At 42.3% G+C, this 17,934-nt stretch overlaps 2 protein-coding genes across 4 annotated transcripts; both read right to left on the bottom strand.

The window, feature by feature from the left end:
- Nucleotides 1–1,472: 1,472 nt before the first annotated feature.
- acer3 (alkaline ceramidase 3) lies at nt 1,473–10,461 on the bottom strand (the record flags this gene model as incomplete). Its single annotated transcript, XM_079284075.1, has 11 exons — nt 1,473–3,365; nt 3,463–3,508; nt 3,869–3,973; nt 4,333–4,434; nt 4,563–4,621; nt 6,218–6,253; nt 6,362–6,443; nt 7,825–7,877; nt 8,101–8,153; nt 8,330–8,440; nt 10,359–10,461. 11 exons carry the CDS (start codon nt 10,459–10,461, stop codon nt 3,312–3,314), a joined length of 804 nt encoding a protein of 267 aa, XP_079140201.1. The 3' UTR covers nt 1,473–3,311.
- Nucleotides 10,462–12,506: 2,045 nt separating this feature from the next.
- On the bottom strand, nt 12,507–17,154 carry LOC306788607 (serpin H1-like). 3 transcript variants are annotated; one of them, XM_079284189.1, is made up of 5 exons: nt 17,001–17,154; nt 14,596–15,206; nt 14,416–14,514; nt 13,547–13,779; nt 12,507–13,467 (listed from the first exon to the last, which is right to left on the bottom strand). In XM_079284189.1, exons 2-5 carry the CDS (start codon nt 15,191–15,193, stop codon nt 13,165–13,167), a joined length of 1,233 nt encoding a protein of 410 aa, XP_079140315.1. In that variant the 5' UTR covers nt 15,194–15,206; nt 17,001–17,154; the 3' UTR covers nt 12,507–13,164. The 3 variants fall into 3 exon arrangements, with proteins under 3 accessions (XP_079140315.1, XP_079140316.1, XP_079140317.1); XM_079284190.1 differs by having other exon boundaries at nt 13,547–13,677; XM_079284191.1 differs by having other exon boundaries at nt 13,547–13,663.
- Between the last annotated feature and the right edge of the window lie 780 nt (nt 17,155–17,934).

Below are 17,934 nucleotides of genomic sequence, written 5' to 3'. Positions count from 1 at the left end.
GGTAGGGAGTGAGGGATGAGGAGGTAAGGAAACATGAGAACACCAGGGTAGGGAGTGAGGGTTGAGGAGGTAAGGAAACATGAGAACACCAGGGTAGGGAGTGGGGGATGAGGAGGTAAGGAAACATGAGAACACCAGGGTAGGGAGTGAGGGATGAGGAGGTAAGGAAACATGAGAACACCAGGGTAGGGAGTGAGGGATGAGGAGGTAAGGAAACATGAGAACACCAGGGTAGGGAGTGAGGGTTGAGGAGGTAAGGAAACATGAGAACACCAGGGTAGGGAGTGAGGGATGAGGAGGTAAGGAAACATGAGAACACCAGGGTAGGGAGTGAGGGATGAGGAGGTAAGGAAACATGAGAACACCAGGGTAGGGAGTGAGGGATGAGGAGGTAAGGAAACATGAGAACACCAGGGTAGGGAGTGAGGGATGAGGAGGTAATGAAACATGAGAACACCAGGGTAGGGAGTGAGGGATGAGGAGGTAAGGAAACATGAGAACACCAGGGTAGGGAGTGAGGGATGAGGAGGTAAGGAAACATGAGAACACCAGGACACACATGAGAACTCTGTCAAGCTACATGTTAGACAAAGTGAACATCTTTTCTTCTACATAGCTGTCCTCAGTCTCATCTGCTTAACTTGGTCATGGAGACATCAACATGTAATAGAGATGTTAAATTAACAGTGAAAACTCATCATAGCTTAATTTAACATCAGTATTCATAATTACACTTCATGTTTACTTCTCCTGATCTTTACCTCCTATAACAAGGTCCATAGGGGCATCTCAATAAATAAACATGTTATATTATATTATATAAGTGTTATTTACTGATTGTTTTCGTGTTGGAATACATGTTAAATATTTAACTGCCAAGTAATAATGCGTGTTTGATACTTAAATTTTTTTTGCATTAAATCATACTGGGATGTTTGCTGAAATTGATAGGACGGCCCTACCTAGAACATGTTCCACCAGCCAGCACTGGTCAAAGGTCAGAGGATGTCGTATGTGTACAGATTGTAAAGCCCTCTGAGGCAAATTTGTGTTTTAGGGCTTGTCCTTGAAGTTTGTTTAAAGAGTAAACCAATCCTCTGAGAGAAAATATCTGAATCCAGTCTGCCAGCTTGCTCCAACATAGAAGAGCAACCCAAACCTGATCCATGGGAGTGAACTGAAACAGTCCCTTTAGTGTGCAGTGTCACAGACACTAAATGATAGATAGATATGTACTTTATTTATTTGTAAAACGGGAAATTTGTAAAACGACAAATGACCGGTCAATGTAAAATGACCGCCACACCTCAGAGTTGCATGACTCAATCCAAACCGCTAAGATGTGATAAGTGTAGATAAAGAATTCATGAGTCGGATGTTAGTGTTCTAATGGTTATTATTGACTTACATTTGTTGTAGCGGCTGCTCTTCATGAAGTGAAAGACAGCAAAGAGAGGACGAGGACAAAGTGATGTTTTTCTGAAGACAAATTGTCCAACACATTTTCTTTTATTTGACAATACAGGACATCATTAAGGACTGGCACATGACCAGAGTTCAACAGCTTGCTCTTCTGGCCTCAACACATATGTTTTACTAACAGCTACAATTAACCTCATCAGAACGACCGGTAACGAAGATGTTGGACACATCAAATGAATGGGAGAGTTGAATGGTTTTGTTTTACCACGAACGTGAAGGCAACTTGGATTACTTGGACTGCAAGGATAACAATAAGGCACCCTCCCTGACAGCCGCTCAGCTCTGAGGAGCAGCGATGTCAATGACAGGAACACACATTGAAGGGTCCACACAGACATTTGAACAATGTTAATACTTTTTCTTACACGCACTGTACTTTTGAACGCTTGTAACTCTGGGTTCGCGCGATTGTTACACCCAAGCAGTTAGTGACAAAGCGTGCATATGCATAATGAAATATGGATGTATTGTTTGCTGTCTCGGGAGATAATCCAGCACACAGCAGTTCAAGAGGCCCACAAATACAAACAACTCCACACAACATATGTGATGTGCATCTTCAGACAGTTACTTCAGGCTCCAGGTTCTATTGTTACCATTACATATCCACGTATTCACAGCAGCAAAACAAACAAAACCTTTGTTCCACACCACAGATCCATCACAGGAAAACCAAGTCAGAGATCCTCAGAGTTCTACAGTAGGCAGATAGTTCATCAATGCACAGTGGCATGTTTGGCAATGTCTGAAGTAAGTTGATGCCACCTAGTGGTTGTATCACAAACTGTTCCCCGACAAGACGCATATGTGCCATTGGACTCTTCAGCGCCATGCCCCGGTGTAAATAAATGAAACAAAAGAGGACTAATAAATAAGTGTCATGAATAAAATGTGGTGGTATTGTCTCGTATTGACTTCATGACTTGTTTTACGAACACCTCCCAGGTGTAAAGGAGTCTCATCCTCTGCAGCTAATGAGGATGCAATGATTCAAACACGTTGCCTTCATTCACCCGGTCCTGTGACGCAATATTAACAATCAAAAACAGGAAGTCTTTCTCTGAAACATTGAACTCCGTCCACCCTCCAAGCTAGCTGCACACATCAGCTGATGCATCTCCACTGATGTTTCTGCAGGTTTGCATTATGCGTGCCTGACCAAACCCTCCGTATGCTGGTCGCACCCCCCAACAAAGAGGGTTCTTAGCATAACACACCCTGAGGGAGGCTCATTGGGATTCTGTTACAGCCCAAGTGGGGTTGAGGCGAGGCTATAAAACCGCCGTCCCTCACAGAGCAGTATCACTTTAAAGACTGACGGCGTTTCTGTCCACAGAAAGTGGTTCAACTTGCTTTGTGTACCTGTGACAGCCTTAACCCTGTCCTAAACAACAATACAATGATATGTGACAATGTCGTGGAACAGAACTGTGAGCACTGCATCTCTTTCTCCAATACAACGAGGTAAAGCATGAGAAGGCCTCGCACGTTACATGACTGTTTCAAATCACAGAGCAAATTTGGCAAAGAAAGAAAAGGAGAATTGATCGTTCCAGTCTTGGCATGTTTTGGGAGTAAAACTTGAGTAATGTAAAGATGAAGGAGGGTCTTCTAGTCTAGACAGCTGAGCTACAATAACACAGTCTCACTTCCACTCTCTATCCCAACTGTAGAGATCACATGTAAAAGCAATACAACACTCCTTGAAACGGGTTAGGACAACACTGTGTTAAAACTGAGTTTCCAGCAGTGGTCATTGGCAGGTGCCTGTGTCCATGGTGTCTGGGTATGGCAGTCACCGTCCTTCAGTCGGTCCCCACCCCTTCATTTCAACTCGTCTTCGGTGGATCAATGTGCAACGTGGGCCAGACTCCACAAAGAAACTGGACAAAGTCAGGATAAGACAGGGCAGACAATGAAGTGAATGAATGCGTTCACATAAAAGCTGCACGATTTAGAATGTCTCAGGGCTAGACGTACCTTTACATTGGGTCTGTGCTTGAGGTAGGTTGACCTGATCTGCAGGCTAAAAGAAGCATTAGATTTTAAAACCAATGAGCATGTCTCACCACAACCACAATCACAGCCTCGCAGTTGTATTCCTCCGTCAACCAGTCATGTCACAGTGTAAATCCATGTTTGTCATGAATCATTTCATCATTTTATCCTCTTAGACATTTATCTGAATAACTATATGGATTCTTCACCAATGGTCAAAAATGTGTTTTGTTTTTAATTCTAGTCGATTCATCCTTGAGTCCAAGTGGACGTTTGAAGAAATTCCCTCCAGTCTTACAGCGATATCACGCTCACGAGAATGCAACGACCTGGAAACACAATTCCACAGCTGGCGCGGAGGCGTAATACTCACTGCGGCTGACCTCACCTGAGAAGTATGTGCAGGTAGGACCCGAGGCCTGTGAAGATGTGCCACCAGGCATGGAACTGTGTCACTACTCCAACACCAGGGGGAAGCAATTCTCTGCTGGTTCTGGAGACCCAACAACTTCAATTAATAAAAAAGAAAGAACACTCCAACAGCATGGGATTGACCAGAAGAGGATGCTTACTACCTGTCTTTATAAAGGTTTTATTTTAGACATTTGTACTTCAAATGTTTTCAATCAAAAGCTAAACGTGCATTTTAGATTAAAATGAGTTGAGTTTCGTATTCAGCAGTAAATGAGCTGACATTACTTGGTGTCCTGACTTGTCCTTGAGATGAATAAATGATCTACATTATTGTTATGATGTCACATTAATGTCACTGACTGAACATTTTCCACATGAATCTCACAATCAAGCACGTTAAGACATAATAACAAGACGCAGAGAATTTCAAATACTCACCTCAGTGAGTCACAGAAGATGTTGTCGATGTTCCACAGCAGGAACCCCAACAGAAAGACTCCTAAGGAGGTGTAGCACAGCGGCCGGAGCCATGGGTACACCCTAAGGTTGAAACAGAAGAAACAAAGACTAAAGCCTTGAGCAACGTGTTGCTTCATTGAATCTTCATGCACAAGGATTCCTTTGATATGCTAATGTTTTCATTTTAAAGGTCCTCTAGCCAAGCTTACCATGTAACAATGAAGATAGATCGCATCACTAGGCAAGCTACTAGAGCACCATACATGACCTAGAAGGAGACACAAGTATTATCAATGTTCACCTGCACTTTGACCTCTGGTCACTTCCAGAAGATGAACACATGAATGCACACAGTCTGCTAGCATAGCCTTTCCAACAAATGTTCTACATCCAACAGTGTTGTTTCTTTGAGTGTAATGACCATTAAGTCACTGCTCTCTATTTGAGCTATACATGATTTTAACTATTCAACTTTTATTATTGAGTTTTTACATCTTCAGGTGCAATAATCCGGAAAATGAATGAGTGAAGGTTGAGCTGCAGACAACTCATGTTCACACATACATTAGTAAAGCCAACATAAATGCTACATGCTTTCAGTGTGATCTCTATTGAAAAGCAGGAAATACTGATTTGAACCACTGTGGATTCAGTGTGCGTCTCCTTATGAACCACCACAGAGCAGTGTGATCAGTCAACAGAGAGCAAACAAAGAGAGCTTTGTGCTGCAAAGCAACACAAACTCAATGTGAGGCTGAAGGATACAACACACGTGTCTATCTTTAAAGGGTTGTATGGTCAGGATTAAGAGACAACTGCCCATACGAACACATTGGGTCTCAAGTGAGTGTGAGTGATTCACCGTTTCTCATATTTACATCTTTTTCTCAGACAACAAAATGTTCAAGTGGTCCAGACCTGTCGTAGGACTCATGTGACATTCCCCTCTGACATCTGTTTTTATCCAAGTCTATGTTTTTCATTTATGGATTGTATATTTCAATACTCTTTAGTGATTTTGAGTTAGAAAACTATAAATTACACTTCATAATTCATAAAGGTGATATTATCCTGTTTGACTCTGCAATTTTAATTATAGGCTGATATAATTCAAAATGCATTCATATTACCATCAATTATAATGGCTATTGATGCTTTTCTACTACACTACAATATCAATATCTTGGACCTGCTTCGTTGTCACGTTTTTCATATGAACCATTTGCTCTTTATTTCAAAGAGTATGATCCTTTGGTGACGTCACATTAACAGCACGAGTTATGTTCCCCCATTCCTTGCCTGTAGCGGGTCCCTTCATTCTGCTGCTGCTGCTGCTGTTATAATGATACACTTTTGATTCCTTTATGGATCTCTGAAAGCAGGACTTCAATATAAGACACATGGGGCAGGACACGTAGCTCTGAAAGCACTCATTCACACACATCATGTTTATCTGCAGTTATCTGAAGCAGACTTCGCACACTGGTACGAGCACGCCGTATGAAAACAAGTAAGAGAAAGCTAAGATAAGAACACACAAATGTTCCTTCATGAGGTCGTGTTCACTGTTTTGATCCCACTGGATTCAGCATTGAGTTTGGGACATAGTATGTTTCTTTTAAATGCTACATATTAATAAACAGTAAAACCATTAAATATTGCATAATTTTGCATATTTGCTTTGGTATGAAATGCTACTTCATGTGATACAGCCAGCGTGCTGCACGTACCAAACTGAGCGATGTATGCTGTGTTGGCGAGCCCAATATGTTTACACAAGGTAAGAAATGACTTGAGGCACGCTGAGCCCTAATAGCAAACTATGAGCCACCTGAGGCAGCTGAGCGTGACGCAGAGCCCTTACCTGGTGGAAGACTGGCTCCTTCCACTGCAAGTACACCTGCAGACACAAACACAGGAACTACTCAGGAGCATATGATGGATGTCACGCTTTCATCATCATGGTTCAAAGGAAATGATCACCGCTGTAGTGGAAGTGGGTACTCACCACAGTGACTGAGACACTGAAGATCAATAGCAGCGCAATAGGAAACACACTGATGCTGTTCTCTTGTTTGAAACACTCATATCTGGACATACAAAAGAAATAAATGTGTTTATTTCACGTGTTCAGCTTAAACAATACATTAATAATAGAGAGCAAGTAATAACAGAAGGTTAAATGTGTGACTAAGGGGTGGTGCTGAGCAAAACGCAGAGGCACGGCTGGTCCGCCTTAAAAGTCAACACACTTTAATTCGCAGGTGGCGAGCATGACTTGGCTTAGGAGTTGCTGCATTTATTCACCGATAAATAAACTGTACTCAAACAGCTACGACGGTACTGCTAACTTCTCTATCTCTCGGACGCACACTGATGCTCGCTCACATTAAGCGCACAACCGATACACTGATTTAAGTTTGAAAAACATCTTTAAAAGAAAACGTTTGCCCAAGCTTAAGCTCGGCAAAAACACTGGGGAACACTGAAGGGGAGTTAAGTTTCTGTCCTGGCATCCAACCACATGCCTGAACTGGGAGCACTGGGAGGACTGGAGCCTGCTCTTCCTCCTGTTGAGATGCAGGTCGAGGTGTTAGGGGCTGCAGGAGCCGGGCCACATTGTTCCAGCCTTCCTTCCCAGAGTGAGCCCCCACCACCCAGTCGTTATTATAGTTTAGGATTTGAAGACCTCCCAAGGGTCCCAGGACTGCATCCATGCACCTTGTTCATGGATGTCGGGCTGGGCGATATGAATATAATCAAATGTCACAATATTTTCTACCAGATTTCTTTACAAAAACAATAGTGTAAGGTTGACTTCTGAGATTTCTGATAAAGAATCATCAGTAATGTGGATATAATGAATAAGTGGATAAAGGCAGATAATAGATCAGCTATAACAGTCTGGTAAGTTCAGAAAATGACATCACTTTACTGCAATGCAGCCTTTAAAACCAGGAAAAGACATTTATGTGATATTACGATATCCAAAGTCTAAGATATATTGTCCAGCCCGAGCGGGACACTAATGATGTGCAGAATGCAACATCATTACATGCAACTCTAAAGTCTTGCGAACCTAAGGTGGCGCCCGAGTCCCTCACATACTGGACCAGGCACCCTGAAGAACAGCCTGTCGAACCCACCGTCATCCATCGTTTTAGTGTTCCCGCTCGGGCATCTCTGCTTTCCCAAAACACAGGCAGTGGTTCAGTCTATTCACTCCCAACCATGCACACATGTATGCTAACGGGTATAACACAGACCTGACCAGTAGTAAAATGGAAGAAGTACTTATGTCCAGTTTAGAATCACTAGCCACAAGAAGATGACACGCTACTTTCTTGAAATGGATAAAGTCAGAAAGAGATTCAGTGGTTCATTTTACAGCCACAGTCACACTAATGCTGTTCTCAGTGACAGTCAGTCACTGCTTCAACAGCAATAAATCCAAAAGGTTGAGCCACTTACAGACAGTAGACAAAGACGCATGTACTGTAAATCATCGGCAACTCGTCCAGTAACTGCAAATGAGAATACAAAGAGAACACATGTTAATATCACTGTAGGATTACATTGTTTCTACATAACTTGACATGGCGTTCGGTAGAAAATGTTTGACCTCATAAATCCATTACAAATATTTCCCAAGGCAACGAGTGTGATTCATCAAGGAACTGATCAAAAAAGATTCTGTTCCCACTTTTTGCTGAAATAATACGATTTGTATTCAACACTGCATCTCACCTGCATCTCATATTTCAGCGTCATGTGGAAGCACCAGGAACCAACACCAACAGCTGGGCGATGCACAGACAACCACACAGAACATTACATTTAAAGTCAGGACAGTCTCAAGTGTACCAAATACGATTGACGGCACCAGCAGCAAATACGGCACAATTGCATATTGTATCGTCAATAACTACGACATGTAAAGAAGAGCTCATGAAATGTGTGGTTTCAACGGACGAACCTGCCAGTCCGAGGAAAGAGCAGATGTAGCGAAACTCGAGGCCGTCTCGGAACGTCTGGATGGCCCCATAAATGGGAGGAAGAATCATAATCAAATTGCTGACAGTGTTCCCTGTTCAAAAAGACAACAGAGACAAATTAGAGCCAGACGACATCCAGATGACATGACCGGCTTGAACGCCTCTGAATGATCACCTCTGTGAGACAGGCTGGGTAACATGGTGTGATCATTATAACATCTGCATACATCACTATATTGCACTGTAAACTAAATACAGTATATTGTATTTACAGTCCTCTAACTCTCTCTACATTGTTCTTCACACCAAAGAGCAAACCTGAATCCTGTTTATAGAGCACAAGCTCTGAGTGCTAAGTGATCTAATTGGTGTTTTCACAGGTGCATTATGGGTACAGGTGATTGATAATTGAGTGTGGTGTTTCTTTAGCACACACACGTGAATGGAGAGTCTAATGGAGATAACTGTGTTTCAGAATTTCAAACTTATTGTAAAGCATAAAAACGTGCTTACGGTTCAGCACAGCTGGTCAACAGACAGACTGCATGAGTTAGTGCTTTCTATACTTTGCAACAAGTACCAGTTGTTGAAACTTGGGAATTGCAAAAAAACTGTGAGTAGTTTGAAAATGAATACTGCCACAGTGCCCGTGCTTGCTGGTATTGACACACACCCTTTATCTGCAGGTGTCTGATACAAGCCAACGAGTCGTTGCCAGAGTCCATTTTAAAATGTGTGGACTTTGGTTACAGATAATAATTGCACACACCCTAAGAATACTACAGCATATGAGTGTTTGGTTTTCACATTTAAATGACAACTGCAAACATGTGAATGAGTGGGAGAATCTGTGGGAGATCGATTAGGCCTACAACATGTGCACCACAAGTAGTGGCCTTGAGTAAAGCGTATTAGGACAATAAAATGAAGCGTATCACTAAAGGCGTGGACAAAATACACAGACGATAGAAGAGCAACAATAAACTAAACTCTGACCCACTTGGCTTCACTTTACCTTGGACTAACTGTTGCATCTCGAACAGCAACTGCAAGTTCCTCAACAGGGTGAAAATTGTACTAAAAAGAGTTTACCTTCAATTCTACAATGACTCTGTGAATCTATATACATTCTGCACAATAGAATAGTATTTCTAGCTAAATGCCAATTTATTGTGGCAGGCATTAATTGAAAAAGGCTTCGTTTTGTATGAACGTTACTTATTAGTTAATTCATGCACACACTGTAAAGAGGACTTTTAAATGCGTTGCCTAGTTCTCTTGATCTCCCTGCACAATAATGAGTGACTCTAACGTATTATTTCAGAGTTGAGAATGTCTGTCCAGTGTCCAGTAGTTTGGCTCAATGCTTCAGAAGGAAAGCGTGTCACTGACTGCTTAAAATCCCGCTGACATAGCAGTTTTTGGAACAGTTGACACTGTATCTAACATAATGGTTCCTGAGGAACCCGTTTCTTTATCGTTGAACAAAGCAATGAGTTAACCTGATGGCATGGAGGAAATGTTTCGTCAAGTTTTCAAGTGTGAATAACTAACATGCACCTTGTGAGAAAGAAATACAAGCTCACGTAACGTTAGTGTTTGTCGACTTGAAATACAAATGAGTGCCAATGTGGAATAATGCAATGTTAAAGTGTATCGGGTCTGTGATAACGTCAGCGCACACTCACTGCACCCTCCAGTAAAGCTCTATGCGAAACAGGTTGACAGGACAGCTTTTCTTTTTCCTCGTTAGCTCTTGGTAAAATGCCGTATGAGCTAGCTAACACTTAGCTTAGGCTACACTACGTAACCGACCGTTCGTATTAGCCGAGATAACACGAGAACATGAACACATGATGATGATTACAGCCGCTGCTCTCATTTCATGTGTACGTTATGGAGGGGCGACAGTACGTACACAGTAACCTGGAGCTCTACGCGAGAGTCCGTTTATACGAACCACAAAGTCACCATTTTCAGTGGGAAAAATTAAAATGATATTTTACTTACAAAATTCCGCGATGTAAAAAGAGGCGACATAATTCTCTTCGCACCAGTCCAACGTTGAGGTCGGCCGCCCCCAGTATCCTTGCCTGTCTGCCGAGGGAGCCATGATGGAAGAGGAGGAGGCTGTGGGCGCTAACGGGTTTGTAGTCCCATCACCACAGCACGAGCACCACAGCACGAGCACTCCGCGAGCCCTCCTCCTCCTCGCGCGCGATGGGAAGGCAGAACAAAGTCCAGTACGGCTGTTGTTACACAAATACAGATAGCAGCCTCTAAGTTGTAACCTACTACCGTTAGCACTAAATCAGTGTGTTATTTAGCTCCACACAATATCATTCTAAATGCAGACTTTGGGTAGCAAACAACTTTGGAACAAATCCAAGTGTTTTATTTGATACTGAGGCCTATGCTCAGTTGTAACCTAAAATAAAATGAACCTTGTGTATGTAACCTGCTAATTGTGTAAAATGGATATTTGAAGAACCCTGAATGAAATATCCTTTTGTGTTTGTGATCTTTATGGCATGTGTTTCCTGGTGACATATGATAATGATTATTATAAGTGCATTACACAAAACACCCCTAAAGTAGTCTTTTTAATTACATTCGTTTTGTTTCCTGTGTATATTACCGTTTATGGAAAGCCATAGCAACCAATAGATGAATAAGTTTCACTCCAGTTCTTTATTGCCAAATCAGCAATAATTTGTCAAGCAGCTCAGACAAAAGAGGAACACGGGCCAACAAGCATGCACGACATCGCAATACAGTCAAGAGACGCAATGCAACGTCACAAGTAAAACAGGATGTACATCAGCAATTAAACAACAGCATAAAATACACAAAAAAGACCAGCAGATGGAGTCAGCTTGCTGAATTATAAAATGAAGGATTGCTTTAGGGTAAGCAGTCCTGCACTTCATGCACTTGTATCTCCCACCATATGGCAAGTGACTGACAAACAGCATACAGCACTTCATTATAAGGAGGTTAGGTTTAAGACTGCAGCCTACACAGTACATCAGCATAGTCAGCTCCTCTATTCCTCCAGGCTGACTCGTTAAAGAGTATTTACATCAACATGTCCAATGATTCTTTCTTCAAGTAATGCAGCTCAAGTAAAAGCACCATAATGTTTAAGATGATGATGCCGTAATCTTAATGGCAACATTTCTCGGGGAGAGAAACACCTTATTACACAACACTCACTGGAATGATAGACATTTCCTACTTTACAATTATCTGAAAGTCATAATAGTAGACATTTCTAATAAAACATCAGGCATGATTAAAAAACTATTGCTGAACATTTTGCCTGATTAGGGTTGATCTGAATAGTATTTTTGAAGTAAGATAAAGGCCTAAATCTGTTCACTTCATGTCTGTCGCAGTTCCCCCTTTTAAGTTGTATAGTTAAATATAGTTTTGCACATTATTTATGCAATACTCCAATGAATGTCGTGTGATAGATTATAAATTATGCAATTTGTCCACCACATGAAAAACATCTTTGTTCTGTCGTGAACCCACATGTCCACTAGGTGGTGTGATACACTAAACAAGGTCCACTAATGCAACAATATAAGATACTCTCATGTTCACTGAACAAATCTTCTGAGTAATCTTCTGTTTAGTCAAGGAAATCTAATTATTCTATCGTGTTATTGAACCACTTTTCCATTCAATAACGAATCATTTGGTCTTTATCAACTGTTTTTCTATACGTTTTTATAGTCAGCCTAATGCTAACAATCAGGTGGGAGGTTGATGGTGTGGCTTTTAACCAGTGCCTTGCTCATTGGAGCAGCTGCCGGACCCATCTTGACGTACCCAAATATTTCGTTTCGTCTAAACATGAACAGTTTACTGATTAAGAGCCAATGTTTACCATGCAGTGTGTTGCAACTCCACCACATTCCTTGCTGGCTGTGTGTCCCAGCAGGACACACAGTCACCCTCGCTGGAATCTTTCTCATGCTATTCAGCTGGGTCCCACTGGAGGCCTGCGCTCACCAGACCTGCCCAAGGCCAAACTGCTGTTGCAAACAGACGAGCAGACAAATCAAACTGGTTGAATGAGTCGGAGTCTTCTGTTTCACGACGGACAATGTCAGCACAAAATATCTCAAATTAAGACGACACTTGGTTGGGGGTGGTTTATTCCCGCGCTTTTATTGCAAAAACTGGAAATTTGTAATCGTCTAAAACTATTCATATTTTGAAATTGTGAAATTGTACGTGCATATTATCGATATTTTTTATTAAATCTGCCATGCTTTGGTTTGTTTGCCAGTGTAGGTCAGTGCATTCAGGGAGGACCAATAAGAAAAACAGCAACGTATTGGTTCAAACTATATGCTTGTGTTGGAGAGCAGTGCAAAGGATGGGCAAAACAATTGCAAATGTCCTCGGAGTTAACAAATTAAAAGCAACCGCACCTAACAAATTGAAATATACTATTAAATGAAACAACAAGCACCATCAAATCTCTACAGAAGTACGATTGTTGTAGACCTTTTACATTGTTAAGACTTCTCAACATATTTTGAAGCAATAATCAGGGAAATCATACTTAATGTAAGTCTTCAGTCCATATTGTGATATGCCAATGCAAACAGAAAAGACATCAAATATTCTTCACGATAAAAAAGGAAGGGTGTGCACTAAAACACAGGTTCAAATGTTGAAACACATCTCTTCAGTCATGTATTGTGGAATGCTGTTGGCATGTGACGTGAAGGAACGCGCTTTCATTTCCCACTTCTCTCTGCATTCCGCAGTAGAAAACACACACACACAGTGAATGTGGTTACAGCTCATCTCTCATCTTATCGCCCTTCGGCCGGACCATCCTGCCGATGAACAGGATGGAGTTTGTCTTCTGGTCCTTCACCAGGAAGATGAAAGGGTGGTCGGCGTAGAACAGTTTGGGGTTTTTCAGCTTGTCCGTGCCAACGATGCTCATGTCCATTTCGTTGCCGTCGGTGTCCCATTCCATGGCAGAGGCGTGGAACACACTGGCCAGGTAGAGGTCCTTCTTCCCGGTGATTCTGGAGAAGTCGGCTTTGGATTTGTTCACGGCCTCCGTCAGGCCCAGCTCCCCAAGGTGTTTCTGAACAGGAGCAGATATTCAGATGGTGTAAAAGAAGCTAGACATTAAGTCCGAGGTGCCGTTCTTTTGCATCTCCTACCTGCAGGTTGTGACTGACTTCCATGCTGACTTTGGGCAGAGACACGGCCACCGCTGTCTGCTGCAGCTTGCCCATCCACGTATCCAGTTTCTTCTTGGTCAGCATCTTCTCCACTCTCTGCAGAGGTTCCACTTGGTGGGGCATGATGAACACCATAGTGGACTTCTTATGAGCCAGAGGCATGCTCAGGAGAGTTAACTTGTTGGCTTTGTCATTGTAGAAGCCATAGAGGCCTGAGGAAACAAAATATATCTCTAATCTGCTCAGTGTTGGACTATAGTAGATCATCCCACATTCACTCATTCACTATTGTGAAGGTTAAGATGGGATTTAATACACTTGCGAATCATTGTCATTCTGCATCATCACTGACAGGTGTGAGGTCACCCAACTATGATTTTATCATATAAAATGCACAGGATTGCATTTTTAGCAGAAAGCAGTGTATTCGTTCTACGGTAGGGATTTGGGCAGTCATTTGTCTATCTCTGATGTTGGATCTGCAATGGTCTCTAGGGAAAGGATGTTTGCTAAAGGCCACTGAAAACAGTCTTAGATTAAAATACCATTGAGCTTCAAAGCCTCTAAATTCACTCGAGGGTTATTTACCGACCTATTTTAGATGACAGAACAAAATGTTAAATTCTCTACACCTTTTTTCAGTCATCTGACCAAAAACACATTCAAACAACCCATTGACTTTGAGACAAGGTCATCTGGTTTTAGGACTCATTCCAGCGCTCCATAACTGTATCTATAACCCACCATAAAAAGGCAAATTGTTGTTTTTAGACTTCAGCATTTTTCCCAAAATGTGGATCTACTCCATAAAGTGTCACACGTGTTGTTTCTGAACCTTCTCCACCTACCTGTGCGGTGCATCATCTGCACTGAAACAGTGTAGCTATGGGGCAACATGAATCCACGGTTGTCCACCATCTGATGATGGAACTGCTCATCCCAGTGAGCTGTGAGAAACATAAAAGGTATTCATTCTGAGAGCATTTTTATAGAAGTAACATGCACATACACAAGAGGAGTAGACTCACGTTTGAAAAACATAGCGTTGACGATCATCGCCCCGTCAGTCTGCTCTACATCCTTGGTGACCTGGGGCAGTTTGCCGTCGGTAGACTTGGCCGCCCACTCGTTGATGGAGCTCACGGCGCTCTTCTTATCTCTGAAGTTTATCTTGGAGTGGTCACAGTTGTAATGCTTTTTGCTGCTCTTGACAAAATCCTCCATGAAGGTGACGGAGCTGGGTCCGTACAGGCGGTTGCTAATCTTCCAGGTGAGATTGCGGGTCTTTGGGTCGCTCACCTCAGTCAAGAGCTCTGCCAGACCGGAGTGCAGCTGCTCGTCTTTGACTTTAGCCGCATTCAGAAGGGTTTTTACTTGAGAGGCAGTGGAGGCTTTGCCCCCAAGAGCCACCAGACCCAGAGAGGAGGCCACGACGACGGGGGATATGATGATGTTTTCCACACTTTTTTCCTTGGCCATGTTTTGGTAGAGACTGAAAGCCAGCTTGGCGCTGTTGTCAGCCAGGATGGTGGCGTGGTTACTCAGGACTTTGTCTGGTGAGGCCGAGGTGGCAGCTGTAGCTGAAGAGGCCAGGAGGACCAGGGCTGCCAGGTTAGTCACCCACATGGTGAGAGAAAACCTGTGAGAGGACATGAAGACAAACATCCGCCATTCATGTCATGCGCTGACCTAAGGAGTAGGGCTGGGCGATAATTCTAAATGATTATTTATCTTCTTTCAATGTCGTGAAGAAATCACACATAACAATTGATAGAAAATTGTCTAAATAGATATCAGCACATACCAGCTCAAATTTATTGTAGTAAGTAAACGATAAAATGATAAAATACTCAGTATTTTCATTTGTCAAGCATATAATTCACACAAGAGTTTACCAAACCATGTGGTTATTTCATAAAGACTATTGACTGAATTACCATAAAACATGCGATAAATATCGTTATCACGATATTAAATGATCTATATAGTGATAGACGATGTTGGCCATACTGCCGTAGCCTACTGAGAAGATGGAAGACTGTTGTCTGGGGTGATGTTTGTTCTGTTTCAATTTGAAATGTCTTGTTCACCTCACTTTTCCAAACTCGGGGAGCCCATTTTGTTACATATTTAGGGCTAACTCTGCCGTTTTTTCGGATAATAGCAGGGGAGCTGGGTTAGCTGGTACCACTCCAGCAAGATCTCCTCCAGTAGACCTCAAGGCAGGACTTACATAACAGCCACGCAGGCAGCTGCAGGATGCAACGCAGACAAACATCTCGGCCAGCCTGGGCTGAGTCCTTCATGTCCTGGCAGCACTAAAGATTTAAGATTGTAAAAAGTATCTATAGAGGAATATGTGTGCTTACTGCTGATTGGTTCCTCTTGGCATGGAAGAAGTGACTACGTGCTGACGCACACTCAACCAATGTTTTTCGTCCAGTCCACGTATATAGAGAGCATGTGTGCTTTAAGAGGAGGTTTTGTGCAAATGGCCAGTTATTGTTATCGTTTTATCGAACAATACAAATCAGTCTGTGTCCTGACAGATGATTGGCCAAGTATCAGCCTCTTAATAAAATGCGTAAAAGATAGCACTCTTAAACGAGAGGAATGACACACAGGAGTCTCCTCTCAGCAGCTTCCAATGTTTCTACAGGCTCACAGAGAAAGATGGGGGAGATGTCTGACTGAGATGTGTGCATGAAAGAGATGACTTCTGAAAGACTGAGTCGTTGTCAACATTCGTCTTAAAATGCTGTCTTTAGTTGTATGTTTAAAACAGTACTTGAAGATGAATCTTCTCTGCGTTGCAAGTTAGAACAGGATGAATAAGGATGAATAGATGTATCACATTCTGATGATATGATCTAAATGGCATGAGTAAAGCAGCACTGCATGTGGCCTGTTGAAATCATACTCTAGCAATAACCCTGTGACCGACATTGGTACATTTAGTTTAGTTCACGTCCTTCAGAACCTTTTGGTAGATCCATGCCAGTTTGAGACTTTAATAAATGGATGATGAGAAACTATCTTGTGACGTTTCAATGCACAAGAGACATTGTGTATGTAAAGGTCATCAACAACAAAGTGATGTCTTTTGGAAAACTTCAGTGTAATATGTAGACTAAGGTAAAAGAAATGACACAGATTAAATCAGTTTGAAAGAGACGGACAACTCCCTAAATCCTGAACTCATTCTTTTCTAACTTTGAGAAACATACTTTGACATTGTATTCGACTGTTTTCTTATATTTGAATAAGAAACGAACAGCGTGGATAAACCACTCTGCTTGAATCTGCAACAGAATCTTAAACCTCTCTTATTGCAGATCTTCTCGCATGCCTGCGCATTTCCCACCAGTTGAACACTGCTCTGCATCGTCTCCCTTCCCCCCCTCTTACTCCCACCCAGTACTTGTTATCTTACCTTATGAGCTTTTCAATGATTCAGCACGTTCTCCTCAAGCTTGCTTACAAATAGATCCCCCAGCGCTGATCTGCTCTATGTCAAGTTAATGTATGTAATGGTTGGAATCAGAGTTGTGTGAGACAGTTGCAGGAGTTTCCATGCCCAGTTTGCAGAGCATTAAAATCTTCCTCTCGGGCTGGTCCCGCCCATAGTATTCAGGGCAGAGGAATCCTCCCCCTCCAGGTCCTAAAGCCTGACGCTGTTGCCCAGGTGGAGCCCTCAGACGGCTACCAGTCAGTGACCCATAACAAGTGTCCCCTCATTGCTTACTGATGATCTCACTCTCACTCAGCTGCTTCAATGAAATGAACAAGAGAGTTATATGTGTCATACACAAAGTAACTATGGTATTACTGTTGTTGTTTGGGCTTATTTGTACTGGATGCTAAATGGAGCTACACCCTTACAAAGGTGTACATGCTTTTACATTATGCTGGCTTCACTTCTGAACTCATCCAACAAACGTTTCAGGTTATGAAGAATGTAGAAAACTCAGTGTTACTCCTTCTAAACCTTTCAGTATGAATGATCTATATTCTTATTGTGCCACTTTGACTGCCGTTTGTTTTCCGTCCCCCACCCTCTAACTGCCCCTCTCTCACTCTGCCACTTGATTTGAGACAATGCAGGGGTTAAGCCCATAGATGCCTACTGAACGGGCCTACAAGGCACAGGGGCCCAAACCAGGGCCCCCTTTGGCCTAAATGTATCTCAAAGAGACACATACCAACCAGGGAGAAACTCAAAATGACCACAAAGACACATCAAACGACTACAAAGATACACAAGAGACATAAAGAGACTCAAGCAGCTATGAAAAGGGGCACAAAACAACCACAAAGAGGAACAAAAAACACCACAGAGAGATGCATAACGACTACAAAGAGACACA

The sequence above is a fragment of the Melanostigma gelatinosum genome, assembly GCF_949748355.1.
Source record: "Melanostigma gelatinosum genome assembly, chromosome: 14".
Taxonomy (NCBI): domain Eukaryota; kingdom Metazoa; phylum Chordata; class Actinopteri; order Perciformes; family Zoarcidae; genus Melanostigma; species Melanostigma gelatinosum.
Note: the sequence above shows the minus strand (reverse complement) of the source record. Positions and strands in the feature narration are given on the sequence as shown.